Here is a 17,645-nt window from a genome sequence, read left to right on the forward strand (position 1 = left end):
TTAATATTAAATATTATATTTTTATTTTTTGAGTGTATAAGACACATATTCCCACCCGAATATTAATAATATATAAAAAAAAAAATTTTTTAATAAATGTGACTCACCGATTCGATGGGCAACAACGGAATTGATTCTCCAGTTAATCTGTAACACACAAATAAAATTATAATTATAATAGAGTTCAAAATTATTTTCACTGTTTGAAAAAAAAAAAAATTATTTTCACACAACATTAATTAGTTCGTTAAAACATTTTTTATTAATTCTATTTATTATCGGAATAAAAAAGTAATCTTAAGGTTTCACTTTATCAGTACATTTTACATTCTGAATATTCCTTTCTATCCACCGCGACGAGATCTTCGCGTCAGCTAGCAATTTTTAAGCGCGTAATGACCTACGTTAATTACTACTCGATCATAAAATCCCCCCAACCCCACCCCCACGTTGATCGTTACCAATTTCTCTTAATTTTTTATCTCTTGATATTAATACTTATCGATACTTTATTGAGTGGCGTTTATTATCGCACGTATATCACGTAGAATAAATCGCATTGCGGCAGATAAATATTTAATGTACTAAAAAGACGCGAGACGTTTTATTCCTCCTCGGCAGGAAGCGCTTTTAAACCGTGCGGGGGCATTTTCTTATAACAATACATTTCCAGGGGAATAAATTACTTTTTGTATCAAGTATTAAATCACGTAGCAAGATTAGACCTCATTCGTTTATCAAGATTACGCAGCGGTGTGCACTGAGGAAAATTCGTATGCCTGAGCGAAGTCGCATTTGTAATTACGTACGAAAATACAGTTTTATGCCGAGGCAAGGACATAATTGCACGGGGATGAGTTTCCCATTCCGACTGTCGCGCAATTACGCGAATTCTCGTTCAAACTTGAGCACAAGAACACGCTCGCCTTTGTTACCTCGGGCTTCGTATAACAGCTGCATGTCAAAGAGTCTCGCGATAATCCTGCCTGTTCGTATGAAAATCATACATCGCGCGTACGCGACGAGAGCATACGCACGCAACGCACCGTTTTCATTGATTACCCACCCGACTTTCGCGACACTTTATCTTGCTTTTTATGAATTTACATATCGTCGCTGAAATCGTTTTCGATCTCGTATGAAAATTCCGAAACGCCGTCCTCGCATCGTTTTCCGCGGACTGGAAAATTTCGCGGTGAATTCGCTCTCGGCGCGGCGTCCTTAAAATAAATTTATCGCATATTCAAAACCTTATCTCGAGGCCGACATCCGTGTGTTTATAATATTACGTATCAAGAAAGTTTCGAAGAACCTGTTCCGGCAAAGTAATATGCTCGCACAGCGCTAGACAGCGCTGATATGACGGCCGTTACATCGTGCACGTGCATAAAACACACAGCAATTATTTGCCCACCTACCCAAATTTAATTAGCAACTTATAAATTTAATTATTCAGACGGGGGAGAAAGTTTTCCATTTTTAATTCCATCATCCTAAACTTATTTGGTTTAATAATTTCAAGTCTCATATATTAATTTCTTTTTTAATTTAATTTTTTTTATGAATTAATTAATTAAGTGACAGAGTGTTGTTAAATTTAGATATCTAACGTACGACTTTTTGTTCCATTTTGTCGCAGGTGAGTATACCGGTACCAGCGCAAAAAAGCAACTTGAAAGCGACCCTGTCGGTGAACGGGGACGGACAATCAGGAGGGCAAAATGTACCGGCGCGATGCCGAGCGCCCAGCGTTGGCATCGACGTTGACATGGTGTCCGAGTTCGATCCCTCGTCATCGGACAGCGGCGTGGTATCAAGATGCGCGGTGGTAAAACCTCTCAAGCTACGACTGTGCCAGCCGATCTTCGGCCGCAAGCACGTAGGTAAGTTGAAGAGGGATCACGGCGACGCGGGGCGACACGCGTGCAAGGACGATTCCGGAAACGACGGGAAGATGAAGCAACGCGACCCGGAACGAGAGAAGAGAAGACTGGCGAGAAAGAAGGAGAAACGCGCGACGATGATACTGGGCTTCATAATGGGCAGCTTTATCGCTTGCTGGCTACCGTTCTTTGTCCTTTACATCGTCAAGCCTCTCTTTCCCAAGTTCAACATACCCTCGCAGGCCTTCGTAATCGCATTCTGGCTCGGCTACACCAACTCGGCGCTGAATCCCTTCATTTACACAGTCTTTAACAAGGACTTCCGTCGCGCGTTCCGCCGAATATTGTTTAAATGAGCAATACAGTATGGCGTCGACCAAGAAGGACGTTAACGATAATTATATTCTCCGTCCTCGGATATGTAAAATATCGAACGGTCGACCCCGAGGGTATTTTTTTCGATCGCATCGCGCGGTATCCAATCTGTCTCCTCGCGTTATCCGCGACGAAAAACTTTAATCATAAGAAGGTGGAATTTCACAATGCCGTGGAAAACATTTGCGATGGATGGAATCGAAAGTGCGCGTGGAGTTTTGCGACAGGACCGACAAGTTTGTGTTTCAGATCGAAAAAAGTTTTTCCAGCTGATTTTTTCGGAATACAAAACGAGCAGCTGAAATTGTAGAATCGCACGTGCGAGGAATGAAGGACAAGCAAGAAAGGACAAGCCAAGTCCGCGGAGTTCGTATAACAATCCTTTGAGATTGTTGTAATCTTCCGAAAAAACCGACTCCCTTTTTTTTTTTGCGGCTATCAAAACCACAACCTTGATCTGAGAACCCGAGACGTATATCGTATTGCAAGTCATTTTGGATACGCGAGAGTTACAACCGACCAGAGAACTTTGTAAAGGGAAGAGAAAAAAAAAATAAAATAAAATAAAATAAAAGAAACACGTTCAAAACAGAAAGGGAAAGAAAAAAAAAAGAAAACACTTTTTCTTTCTACGTCGCTAAATGGTAGAACCAGAGTATTAAGAAGAAATAAAATAAAAATAAAAAATAATTTTATTCAGATAAGATGTTTTAAATGTTTCGATTACTAGCGAAGATTCCACTATGCGAGCCTCTTAATAAGCAGAATTAAATTCTACTATCTTTACACAAAACTCGTACGGACTTCGTACGCGCTGCACGCGACAGATCAACGAAGAGTAACGCTTATGTTCACTTGGCTGGCCAAGAGGACATAATTCACCACGCACGGATTACTACTCTGGAACTTATGATATATCTTAGAAAACGAGATCGCTTCCAAGACCAAGAGGCAGCATATCGCTTCTTCCTCCATCCTCGCGCATATTTATTTCTTTTACTGGCCACTATACTTTCGCGAAAGGACGCGGAGCTGCGGGAAGTACGCGCGAGCAGGTGAAACACGCCGCAAAGCTGATGGGGGGAACACCGTGCCTAATCTCTTGGTCACGTTTACGCGAGGCATGACAATCCAAAAGCTGCTTGCGTCGCAGCATGCACACGCGCTTGCGTAAATATATTTCAGTCTCATCGTGAGGAAAAAAGGAAAAAAGAAAAGAAAAAAGAAGAAAAAAAAAAAAGAAATTATTTCGCGGCCAAGGATTTCCACAGCCACTACCTGAGAGGCGCAACGGCTATCTCGGCGAAGGGCGCAAAGTCGCGCTGAATGCAATTTCGAGCGCATTCAGTCGCACGTGCTCGATTGCACGGATGCGTCGCGCGCGACGATAATCGCGGCGGAGGAATAACGGCGCGACCGAAGGAGGAAGGAGAACTCTACGAACACCGTGACCGATCGGCCGACCCCAACCACCACGTTGACGGCCGTCGGCGGATTTACTGACAAATAAAAACCGGGAGAGGATATTATAGTACACGTTTCCTACTAATTAGATATTTCGCGCGTCGCGGGCTCGAGACGGCCCTTTTAAACGTCCGGAGTTCCGATTGTGAATCTTTAATGTTACTACTAACGAAGGAATACGCGTCTAGGATTGTATAGGATTTAACAATTTTGTCACGTACGTGCAGGGTATATGGATGCGTGCTGGCGGGCATGTTGCAGTGTGTTCACGTAATTCCCTTTCGTACAAAAAAAAAGGAAAAAAAAAAAGAAAAAAAAAAGATGCAAGTATAAAAGACACCCAGAAGTTCTATTTTACAAGCAGGTCCCTCTGTCGCAGCCTAACTGTACAGCAATAATCAATCTTCCGTTCGTTGAAAACGATCGTTCGTTCGAAGAAGATACCGCGGGGGAATAAATCGGCGCGAAACGATCAATCGCAGATTGTGTCTTCAATCATGTATTGTACGCGCGTACATGTGGGGCGTGCATATATGTGCGAACGGCGGCATACGCACGCTGTCCAATGCGCGATGAATAATCACTTTGCGCCGCAGGGTCCAAAATTAAACGCAAATCTAGATAAAAATAAAAAAAGCAGAAAAAAAAAAAAAAAAAAAACGAGCCGTATATACCGGGTATTCCATTACTCAAATTTATTCCCCGCCGTCAGCAAAGGCTTCGACCAGCGCTTAATCATACTTGGGTTATTTGCTCAATGCCCGGCGGATGTACTCTACACCCGATTGCGTAATGGTAACGTACCAAGTGACGCGGCGCGCGGCGGTACGGCCGAAGGCGAGCCGGTTAAATTCTCAAAGGGTGCAGAATAGATCCGCCAATTAAACGAAAATATTATATCATTTTCTCAAGACGGAAAATCCCGCACCTGCCAGCGAACCAGATGCTCTTACGTTGGCACGGGCGAAATTTTCGCGCGGTGATCGCGCAAGGAAAAGGGATGTCGCGCGCGGCGTAGAAAGGAGGGAACGACGTCGCGCGCGGCGTAGAAAGGAGGGAACGACGTCGCGCACACCTGTGCCCGGCTATTCCGCGGAAACACAACCGGGTAACAATATTCCTCGTTTCGTTCCATCAAACCGAAAAGCTTCGCCGCGCGCGTTCTCGAACGACGCCTCAAGAGAGATCACGCGCGAAATTCCCGGGATTTTCCTCTTCCAAAATTTCCAAAGAGAGACGTCAGCTTCGTCGATCTCGCGTATTCGATTTTGTCGGACGAAGCAAACGAGCGAGGGAGAAGGAGAGAGAAAGAGAGAGAGAGAGAAAGAGAAAAACGAGCGTATACTAGCTCCAGCATCATAAATCCTATACACCCGATACGGCGTGTACATTAGCGGAAATGTACGCGCTCACGCACGTACGTGACGCGCAATACACCACAACGATAAATTAATAAGTACATCGCATCGCGCGTCTAATTCCACGATGTTTAAAAGTATGCCTGCCTATACGTACGTATGTTTTTTTCGCGTCTCGTTCTCTGTCGCTTCCTTTCTTACGTTTTTTTTCCAAATTTTTTTTTAATCCGTCCGTCAGGATCTCTCTCAGCTGTCATCAGTTTGACTCTTCCCGTGATGTTCGTTATGTACAAAATCTTTCACTTTTATCTATTTTTATATAACATTTTATCTCAATTTATCATACCGCGAAATAAATAATTTTTTCCGTACAATTGTTCTAATTTATGAACATTTTAGTACGTTACATTTTGTCTCCCTGCTGTCTCTTTCTCTCTCTCTCTCTCTCTTTTCTTATTTATTATTTATTACCGCACGTTTTAATACCGAATGTATTACTTTTATTTCCTCCTTTTTCCCTGATTTCGCGATAAGATAGTAACTTAAACAGCTGATGAAGAAACGATAATTCATAGGGGTAACAAGTGATGGATACGAGTAAACTAATATGGAATTCGTTGATAAGACCGTGGTATTCGTTTAATGGATTATTAGCATAGTTGGGATCAATAAGAACGCGTGCCTCGCCTCGCCTCTGTTTTTTTCCTCATCGAGGAAAAAGAAAAGAAAATTATAAGAGAGGGATAAAAAAAAATAAAAGAGAAAAAAAAAACGCGCGTTCATACTATGGTGATCGATTGCACGAATACTGCGGTCGTTGGACCCGCGGTTATTTGCATCGGACCGCTGTACGACAAATATGTAGACGGGATCATGTGAAGTCACGTGTATTTGATGGGAGTTTAAACATGACTGCATCACTGATGGACACTTTTCTTTCGTCGAAAAGAAAGCGTATATTTTTTAAAATCTTTATATTAATCACTACCGCTTCTCGAATAAAAGAAAATAGTAATAATAATTTTTTCTTTTTTTTTTATTGCTTAATCGCGGGATTATTGTATATCTTTCGTTTTAGTATGACGTATGTGTGACGTACGAGATTGTTGTTTAACATATAAATTAGCAATTTATCTCACGCGAACCGTACGAGTATTAAATTCTTAGATTTCGTTTTCGTTTAACACGCATGTATTATTTTTTTTTCTCTCTCTCTATTCTTTTTAGCCATTTTATTTTTATTTGAAATTTTACACTGTCGATTTTACGCCCAGAGCTAATTATCTTCTTTTAATTTCCGATATTTCTCTTAACGAGTAAAAAATGTCTAAAGATAAGATATTTTCTAATAAGTATAAACAATAGTGACGTAATTCCGAAGAATAGTCGAACGGAAGCTGAAAAATATTTTATGTAAAATGTTACAGTCTATTCGAATCCTAGACGGACGGAGAGAATTATTGGATTACGCTGTAATTACGTAATTAATTCTGTTGATATCAAAGGAGAAGATGTCGCGAGCGAGATACGAACATAGATATACCGATTTAAATGTGTTATGCGAATGAGCTAATATCATAAGTGATTTTAAACACGTAAGACATTAGCGAGTAAAAACTATATATGGCCGTGCAAAGAAATAACGCAAATCATTAAGATTGATATAAATATTAAGTAACGTGTAAGAATTATATAACCGTTTACCAATTGTCATCAATTAATACGTGTAACACCAATCGCTTTAGGCGTGGTGAAGATTTTTTGCAAACAAGTCTTTCGGAAAATCTCTATGTGTGTGTTATCTACTTTACGTAACCAATGTTCTCTAAGCAGTGTATTGTACAGTTTCGAAATTAAGCTAACACAATCCGCGTGAAAGCCACCACGGTCGCAACGATTTACGTATCTAACTCCTACGATCATTTCGGTTCACGCCGGTGCAGCCTGACTCGAATATGGTGCACGACACGCCGCCCGCAAGGCGCTATGATACAATACGAACGCACTTGAAACCGATATACATTGTACACACGTGTATATTATATATATGCGTACCCGCGTACGCGCGTACGCATATATATGTTACTCTGTTATAACTATTTCTAATATCCTAACTATTAATTAAACTATTACTTAATCAAAGTAGGGAATTAACGGTCGATTCTATCTGTTATTTCCAAGACGCCGGCGACGACGGCGCCCGCGGCAGCTTGCAATCGCGTCGTTACATTCCTCTCGCCGTCGCGCGTGAATTTACGGGAAGCCGGACTGAGAGATCGCTTTGGATTTTTCTCGGGAGGAGTGGAAAAGAATTAATGTTGGCTCGCGCCAGTTGGCCGACTTCGAGCCGTCCGTCCCAATTGCGAACGACTCGGCGGGACGGGAAAGTTTATTCTTTGCGGAGAAAATGGGGCTTGGGCACGGACGGCGGGCACCGTAGACGTCGCGACGGCGAACGGGTCGCGATCGTTCTATCCGGGAACACAAATCTCCGCGGCTCAGGCTTCATTTGCTCGATCTTCCTCCGCGCGCTGCGGATTAAGCTCCGCCGAACCGAAGCCCCCGTCATAATTGCGACTGTGCCGCGCGCGCACCGCGATTTACTGCGGCCGCGATAAAACGCCGTTTTTATCTGACAATCGGGGCCGCGCGTGTGGAATATCGTGGCCCGCCTGTGCGCGCGATTGTTCTTTATTTGGCACGAGCTTCCAAATTTTCGAGAGAAGCGGACCGCATCGACTTTATGAAGGGAATTTTTAGAGTTATGTGAATCGCGAGCACGCGCGCGCGCACATACACGTGCAAATGAGAAACGACGTTCCGGATTATTCGAGTGTGAAGAAAATTAGTTTTGCTAGAATTCCACGCGTGACAGTCGATTCACCGCAGAATAATGAGAAGTGTCACCAATAGGAGAGAGAGGAAAAAAAAAAGGAACGTGTTGTTTGCTCGCGCAAGTCACGTATTGGAATTATTTCTAGTCTATTTCGAGAAAAAGGTTACAATAATTTATCAAATAAATTGCATATATATCGTTGCACTTTAAATTGTTGTTAAAAAAATATTATTTGCGTTATTATATTTATTTGTCGGTACAAAGGGACAGAAAAAGTTTTATATCGTACATGAATTATCCGATTAACGTGACGAGAAAGTTGTAATGACAGAAACAATTAAATGTATTTTGTAAAAAATAAAAAAAAAAGGAAAAAAGAGAACTGCTTGCATTCTGCGATGAAAGGTTCAATTATTTATAAATCACGATTACGTATCGGAAGGAATTGATGAAAGGAAGTAATATATCATTATCTGGTAGATTAATTAACTCGAAATAAATGGTCGTCGTATCGATTTCGCATATTGGATTAACATAAATCTGTCATATGTACATTTATAAATTGTGAATAATTTTCGCTTGTGTTTCGCCGTGTCTTTTTAAATGTTGCCCGCGGTCGTTACGAAGGGGTCGTTTGTGTCAGCCGAGATTTATGTTCCCGTCATCGCCTCGCCAGATTTATGCGTTCGTTGGACGAACTCGGATCCGAAACGAGCGATCGCGATTACCATGCGGGCGCATTACGACGAATTCGCGCGCCAGAGTCGCCGGCGGATTTTTACTCTATCGATGATATTGGAGCAATGAAATCACTGTGATATCACTAAAACGCTTTCAAAGTGTGCAATGGGATTGAGAACGATGTTACACGTGAAACTAGCGTGGAAAGAGAGAGAGAAAGAGAGAGAGAGAGAGACAAGAAGAATGTATGTGCGTGCATGTAACAAGTCGAGATAAAATAATAGAAGAGAAAATGTAGAAATTTACGCTGTCTCGATTACCGTAAATTATTATAAAAAGCGTATATTATGTATATAATACACACCAACACGTACACACCCACATACACGCATACGGATGACTATATGTATTATGGAACTTGTATTATTATAATCGGAAAATTTATATATATATATATATATGTATATATATATACATATGTCTACATATACATATATACATATATGTATATACATAAAATATATTACGAGATTATATAAGCATTATACATATATATATATATATATATACATATATATATATTGAAGACTAAAATATATACTATTATTGTCGATATTATATCATTAAACTACTATCATCATATTGCAGTTACTACCATCATTGTTAGTACTCACTATAATGACGCAAAAGTCCTATCGTCTAATAGCGTTATCTGTTATAGAGAATGAGATTATAATGTTGTACGACAGAGATAAAAAAAAACTAAAAAAAATTACGAATATAATTAATAGTGCTATTTATGAGAAACGTTTTACTATGTAAATAGAAATTAATGCCGGGCTGCCAGCTGATTCTTCGTGTTTGACATGAGTAGAGAAACATGGAGAAGATTGGCTCTAAATCCACGGGCGACTTCCGACATAGGGCTTAGATATTACAATTATTAATTTCCCAATTAAAAGATCGAATATTACCGACAGTCCATTTAATGAGAGTTCTATAGAGACAATAGCGACCACGCGTTACGAAATTTGATGCTAGATCGGCAGAGAAGACGAATCCCAAGTGTGCTAAAACTTCGAGAGCACGTTTAGCGTTCCTAGCTCCACTAAAAAATCGTCAAACGTCCGTCAACTACATTGATCGATATAAATAATTTCCTGAAACCTTTCCTTTCCTCTTCAAATCGAAATATATAGTATATATACTTGTATAATGTACTAGATTAAAATCTATATTTATTTGTTTGAATTTTAATTTAAAATGTTTCATAATTAAAAAGTATGTCCTACGAAATACTACAATTTGAAAAATGTAAAAGAAAATTATTTCTTCGCATTTTAAGAGTTCGGATTAATTACACGGTTCCGTTGTAAAAAAAAAAATTTACGTTTCTTTTTCTTTTATATATGTATATATATTATTTTTTTGGAAGCAGTTTGTCAGGCTCACGCCAAGCGATAGATATTTTTCCGTCAGGTTTTCCACGTTCGTTGTCTTTGCGGATCGTAATGCATGTCATTCGGTGTGATACAAAGTAAGGGTCGCGCTGCAGATTTTGCCATCGCGTGGCGCGCGTGGCGATGATTAATACGGCGCGATTATGTAGATGACGAATGAAAAGAAGAACCCCGCGCGATTGTTACGACCGGGATCGTGCTCGTTACACGCGGCAAAACATACGCGGGAGATAGCGCGGCATCTATCATTAAGCGAAGAAATAGCAACGCGAGTCGTAACAAGTAGTACCGTGGCACGGTGAAACTTATTTACGCTCCGCGACGAAATAAGCTCCGGGTGAAGAAAAAGCGCTGCGTGGTCTCTAACGAATATATTCATACGACGCGAAATGGCAGCGAGCTTCATTAACGATTTATGGTCGTTCCTCGTACGCTTCCGGATCTCGCTCGGCATTATGAGCCCGCAGCCACAATCGAGCTTGGAAAACTGAACATACTTTCGAGGTCCGTGCGCAACGTATACGCAGAAGAAGTCGCGTTGTGTGTCATCGTAGCTTATTACGCGTTACCTTACGTAACGAGGTTGACGATCACGACGAGCGTGTCTAGCGAGTATCGATTCGCGAGCATTATATTTATCGCCGATTGCAGCGTGCGTTTTTCAACGATGCGTTTTCGTCTTTAATTAGTCCCCGACGTTACAACGATTCCACCGCACGGCAGCAATTACCGTAATTAATAATATGGTTGCTAGAGACTTCCCGCGATAATCGATGTAACAGACGCTAAAGTACCTTAAAAGGTATTAGTGTAAGTTTAAAAGGGTATGGTATCGTAGCCGTTTACGTCAGATATTTCGACGTTCGTTCTACTTGGAGAGTAGCACCTCATAGAACTTTTTTTCCTAGCCTTTTTCTCTTACAAGACAAATGTACGATCTACCCTAATATTCTCTAAACGAAATCGTTTCGACTTAATTTCTTTGTGTTTGGGAAAAAAAAAAAAATGATCACCTACCGATCATTCTTTTCCCTTTCTTTTATTTTTTTTTCTTTTTTCTTTTCTTTTTTTTTCACCTATAAATCAATGTCGCCGATACTCGTTGCATTTCTGCGCGAGGTCCTCGAATTCTCGATCGTACGCACGATCCAGAATCCGGCGTGTCCGGTTCGCCGTAAACGTAAACGCCGATAAATCTACTAAGTACCTACTAAGTATTCCGACAAACAAATAATGCTTGAACAATCAAGAGAAAGATCGTTGCGCAACACAAAGTGACGTCTACCCCGAGCATCTTCTTTTCCCAAGTCCCTCGACTCTTCAGTGAAAATACGCTTCTCTAACTTGTACAAAACGGCAAAAAGGTATGCCTTATCTTTTCCCAGGATTCTTTGCGAATCATCCATTTGAATATACATTACGTGTCATTGTGAATTAACGAGGCGCAAGACTTGACAAAGGTTTCGGGAGGAGCCCATGCCGTTTATCATTTCTCCACGCCACATTTGTTCATTAACATTCCTTCAAAGCACATACTCCGAAATTACATTGCCCGCGTTGCAAACCGCCGTAAGCGGCGATATCCATAAATAATGATTAAATACACGCTTCTCATTCGTTTAGTTAAATACCTACGTCATTTTGCTTGTAATATATTTTTAGAGCTGCCACGTGAAACTAAACTGCCGAACAATTTTTACAGCGCAAGCTTTCCGTGTTAATTTTTTTTTTCTCTCTTTTTTTTCTCTTCTTTTTTTTTTTGTTTTTTAATTGAGATATAATTTCGGAATGTAATGCCCACAGTCAACGCGAATTTGGGAAACATTAATATGTGGAACCCGCAGCTTATAATTTATTCGACACGTACGCGTATTGACTCCCCCGATAGCCGCGCGTATAAAATTGTTTTGCCTCGTTTTGTTACGCCACGAGATCCAGTTTACACCACCGTCGAAATCACGCAAAAGATTCAAATCAAATTTAAAGCCGCTAACACAACAGAATAATGGGATTCCGTTTAGCGAAATTTACGCAGTAAAAGCTGCAAAAAGTTTTCCGCTTCGTGTCGCGCACGTACCTACACACACGTGTAAGCCCAACCACATGCAACGCCCACTTTTCGTTTCGTTGCAATAATCAATTTATTGTCACGTAATAGTCAAAACACGGCAGCACGCAATCAGGTTTACGCCGGCGTGATACTCTCATTCATTACGGGACTTCGTAAAAAGATAAAGAGATATAAATGCGAGCTAAAAGGAAAGGGGGGGGGAGGTGAGGAGGAGGGGCTCGCTGCTTCATTAATGCGGAATAACATTGGGCGGAAAAAGTTACGATTATCGACCAGAGATCTTGTCATTCCTGCAAAACTGTCGGTTTCAGAGATATGTTTATTTCACATTTCTCTCTCTCTGTTGTCTCTCCGGATGAAATTAAATTAAAAAGTTTATACGTATGTGGGGATTACGCGGTCTGTCCCATTCCGAGTTGTCAGCGAGATGATACTGGCGTTATTCGATGCGCGTACCACCTGGACCCGCCGTGCCCGGAGAAAAAAAAAAGGAAAAAAAAGAAAAAAAAAGGTTGCTCTATCTTCGTTCGTAGTTCATTTACATCGTTCGCGAAACGAGAGGAATGAACGTGCACGTAGCGAGGCTGTATCGAAGAATACGCGCGGTTGCTCTCCAAACCACATTCATACATTATTCTATGTACAAAACTTTTTTTTACATTTCCCTTTTTTTTTCCCTTTACTTTTCTTTTTTTTTATACGAGCTCTGCTCCGAGCCGCTTCAGTCTCGTCGGAAAATCATGAGCGAAAATTACGAACCGCGGAAAGAAAACCGACAACAGTAAGACACTTTGTTTCATCCGCAAACGTCGCGCGTCCGTTTAATAATTATAACGACGGTCGTAAATAATTTCTAGGTACAAACGTGCCTGGGTGTGTGTGCGCGCATAAAAAATACATACAGTGTAATTCACGGAGAAAATATGTTCAAGAGCACCATTGACGTTTCCGCATTTTTTTTTTTTTTTTGCTTTTTTTCCCCTCTTTTATTTTTTTATTCGCAGTTATATCATTTTTACTGTGCATACACGCGTAAATCGCGACACACACAGACATACACATTCATGGACAGAAATATATACAAAATATGTATAATGACAACGCTCCATTTCCTAATAAAAACGCCATCTCTCTCGACACACGGGCGCGGAATTCATTTTACGTCAAATTTGATCTATAAAAGTCTTCCATTCCTTCCTCGGCGTGTATTCGTCTGTCTATATATTCGGCCGACTAGTTACGGACACACGAGCGTACTGTGAAACGTAATTAGTAAACAGAGAGAAGGGAAAAACGGACGGAGCCATTCGTCGTTCTCGCCGCATTTTCGCTTAACGAGCTAGGCAACAGGCCCGACAATTTGTATCGCGGCCATGAACCAGTCGATGTATCGCGAAACAAGCAACGATTTATTGAAATCCCGATTATTGTTAATTAAATGTGCTCTCTGGTTAACAGCAATTTGGTCAGCGAGCAGGTTCTCGTATATATTTTTATTAAAAATGCTTATCATTAAAAAGGAGAGCGTGTCTGCGTTCGTTTTCGCAGGTTTACGATGAAAATTTGCATAATGCGTTTTATACAGCGTACTCAAGAGAAAAAAAAAAAAAAAGAACAACAATGCGCTTACACATAACAGAAACTGCTCCGATGCGAACAGCGCGACATTGAAGTAAAAACCGTACAATAGCGGGAGAGGAACGATCGCGAAGGGACGCGGCGCTTTCCCTGATTTAAAGGTGGATGATAAATCGGAAAATGCGATTTAAATTATTGCGAAAATAAATGGAGTTTTCATTCCTTTTGCATTTCTATTTCTCCGTAAACGTGTTTATTACCGCTGGGGCACGGACTTATTTATTTGAAGCGAAACAAGTTCTGTCTTACACAACGGACTTAATTGTTCCCGGGAGCGATCGGAGGACCAATTTGCGCTGTCAAGGAATTTGCGCGAAATTCTCGCGATGGTAACGCATTAAAGCTTTTATCCACTTCGACGATAAACCATTTCCGCGCAACTTTTCAACCGTATTCTCCCGGTCTCTCATTTATAATAAAAAAGGAAAAATTCCCCCTCCCAAAAAAAAAAAAAAAAGAACAAAACTCGTGCGTCTTTTGCGGCGCAAGTTCGGCCTCTCGAGAGTGGCCTCTCGCAATCCAAGTTTACGATATCTCCGCGAAAATGTCGACCAACGCGCGGCGCGACGTAAAACACAATAATGATAAAAATTACGCGGGTAACTAAAAGATATCGCGTAGCCAAAACGCGAGATATATATTCAACCGGACTCAGACGATGCGGAAAAAGCCTCTTTTCCTTCATGTGACAAACGACGGATAAAGCAAGGGGAAAGGGGGAAGAAAAAAAAAAGAAGTTCCGCCCGTCACATAAATTTTTATACGGCGGCCTGCTCATAAACTCTAACGTAGTTAAAATTTAATGGTAAACGCGTGACAAAAGTCATAAAAAGTACCGGCGCTTATCTCGACGGTCACCTTTTTATCATTATTTATAGGTTATAGTAAAAAGAAAAACATGCGTAATGAATATACCGTACCGCTATATTGCGCAAGATGCGGCGAGGATATCACGACGAATGAACTGCGGTCCGAAAATAATGAGAACGACGACATGAGACATTTGGATAGCCCCGAAAGACTGATTTGTATGGGTTTCTCGATCCGTTCACTCTTCTCGCGATAGAAGGAAGACTATATTTGCAATATTCGAAGATAATTCCAATATTTCTCGCGCACTATACGCGAAAAAAAAAAATACTACCGTACGCGGACTGTATGAAACAGAAATAATTTAAAGAGAAAAAAAAAAAATTATTAAAACAATCGCGATGAGAATCGGTTTGCGAGGTATGAAAAATTAGAAGGAATAAACGGCAATGTAAGAGAGAGATATAAGTGAAGGGGGAGAAGAAAGAGAGAACGTACAAGCGAGGGAGAAAGATATGCTTTGTACAATACAAATATCCATAGCACACGCAGATCCGCAATAGGGATATAATAATTTTTGTATTTAATAAATCAACCGTATTAAGGCGTGTATATTCTACTACTCGTATAAGTTCGTTACATATTAAAAAGAAAAAAAAAGAAAAAAAGAAAAAAATCGTAAAACAAAGGTGAAACAAATCGACCAACGAGAAGAGGCGGAATCGTTGTAATACTGCGTAATAATGTTATAAGACGTTAAATCGATGGAAATGCGGCCGAGAATGACCGAATGCGTTAAGTGCGTAAAAATAAAATTATTTTTTTTTAACACATAATTCCTCTCTCCGAGCGGGTATCCGTACTCTTCCTTATTAAACGCTTAAAGTAAACGGATGGAGAAGAAAAAGGAAAAAAAATTTGGGGAGAGAAAAAACAAATAAGAGAAGAGAAATGAAAAAAAAAAAAAAAAAGTGAAATGTATGTGTATGCGTGCATGTATGCGTACGAATGATAGCGTAAGTGAGAAACTGTTGGAGAAGAGAACGAGAGCCGAGAAAGGCGGGTCAAATCAAAGTATTTCAGCGAGATGAGAAGATGCACAAGATGCAAGTGGCCGAATAGCTTTATCTGATCTACGTTTGCCGTACCTTGTGCTCAAATCGCATGTTCTCTAACGGTGCACCAAATTACGGGCGCTCGAACGATCTCGACACGATTATTCGACGTACGAAATAGCTCGAACGCCCAATGCGAGCGGGTATGCTGCGAAGATCAAGAAACAAGAATAAACTATGTATACTGACATTAAAAATCTATCAGTACGCTATGACTTGATTTTATAAAAAAAAAAAAAGAAAAAAAAAGGAAAAAAAAAAGAGATAAAAAGAACTCGAACGTCTTATTCTTTACCGCCTCACCCGCTGTACTTATCGGCAACGAACTTAGGGTTAGTAAATGGAAACGAGTTAATTGGTGCCTCCGCCGAAAGGTAAGTGAATTATTAGATTACAAAACTATTCTCGTTGTCGAAAGAATTTATTGACTCGCCGTGGCCACCAGGCTTTAATCAGTTTCGTCGATAACCGATTATATTTAATGCACAGGGATTTATAAAAGCTTACGCAAAGCTCCTTACGGTAAAGATCTGACGAAGTTTCCAACTGGCGAAACTTCCTAAGTCCGATAATTATGTGCAATGAAAACACGACGACAAATTATCGGTATTCTCTCTTACTGTCTCTCCCCCTTCCTCCCCTTTCTCCTTCCTCTTTTTAATTTCTCCTTTATTCCCAGCGCTTTTTTTTGTCATTGATACTAGATTCTTACGCGTGATCCTTAACAGTCCCGTGAAAATAATTAAAATATTCAGAGCTGCATTTACGTTTCAGCGACGTGCACTTCGAGGCAACGGAAATTCTTATTACAACGCGTGATCGAGTCGCGGATAACGCGAGCATATTCGAAAGAACGGAAACGAAACATTATATTGTATCAAGATTTTAATTAATGAATATCAATTGCTAATAGTCCGCGATAATAGCAATTGAGAAAATTGAGTTTTCGCTCGGCGAACGGAGCTCAAGTGTGAAATCGGAAATAGTCAATTTAAACACGCGAGAGATCACTAGAGCTTCGTTACAACTGGCGCTCTAACGGAATATATTAAATTTCGGTCACATATCTGCGGGAGAAATTCTAATTACACGCTCGCTCATAAATATTTTATCGTAAATTCACATTTATCACATAATACGTGATCGTTCATATGGCATTTGAAATATTAATCGAGTGAATTGCGATAACAAAACCAGTCGGATAATGACCCACACGACGTACCGCGTACGTGGATAATTATCGCGAAGCCGGTAAGTATTTTCAGTCGTTCACGATTTATTATTTTTTTTTTTTGTTGCCGATATTATACATTAATTACGGTTTTAAAGCGTAAAAGCGAGTTATCAGAAAATCAAATTTTTAATATAAAATAAACATTTAAATCTACCTATATCTACATCCATAAATAAATAAATAGATGAATAAATGCAGCGCCGATAAAGTGTCCGGTTGAATAATTTCATTTACAGACCTCCTAAGCTTCTCTTTTAAAATTCTAGCTTTCAAGAACCTTTATTATTAAATCGAGATGCACGAAAGTAAATGTCATTTTGTCCGCGATCGAAGTTAAAATTTTTATTCCCGTCCATATTTCTTTATTCCGCCGTAAGATCGTGTCTGATACGCGGATATGTAAAATATCTATTCCATTTAATAACGGGTATCGCGTTACTGTTTTCCCATCACCGTGCCGGGTCAACTTTCGAACGAACTTTGCTCGTTGCAAGTTCCGAGCGTGCCGTGATCAAGCACGTAAGTAGAGGAGAAATCCTATTCGACTTGAAAATTCCATCAAAGGGATTCTGATCGCCGCTGTGGTCATTTGACCGGGACCGAAGATGCCGGGCGAATCGGATTACACTTCGTAAGATTTTCAAAGTCCGTCCATCCGTCGTTGTCTATCGGCAACTTCCGATGTCCTCGCGAAGAAAGTACGGACGTCATTCCTACCGC

General features: G+C 40.4%; 1 protein-coding gene across 1 annotated transcript in view; it reads left to right on the forward strand.

Moving 5' to 3' along the window:
- Window positions 1-15,898, forward strand: part of Octalpha2r (alpha2-adrenergic-like octopamine receptor) — a 94,954-nt gene extending 79,056 nt beyond the window's left edge. Inside the window, exon 3 of the mRNA XM_070669557.1 lies at window positions 1,640-15,898. Within this exon, the coding sequence (XP_070525658.1) occupies window positions 1,640-2,239 (600 nt within the window). The 3' untranslated portion in view covers window positions 2,240-15,898. The remainder of the gene's footprint in view (window positions 1-1,639) is intronic.
- Window positions 15,899-17,645: the final 1,747 nt, after the last annotated feature.

Source organism: Cardiocondyla obscurior, linkage group LG19 (assembly GCF_019399895.1).
Source record: "Cardiocondyla obscurior isolate alpha-2009 linkage group LG19, Cobs3.1, whole genome shotgun sequence".
In the NCBI taxonomy this organism is placed as follows: Eukaryota; Metazoa; Arthropoda; class Insecta; order Hymenoptera; family Formicidae; genus Cardiocondyla; species Cardiocondyla obscurior.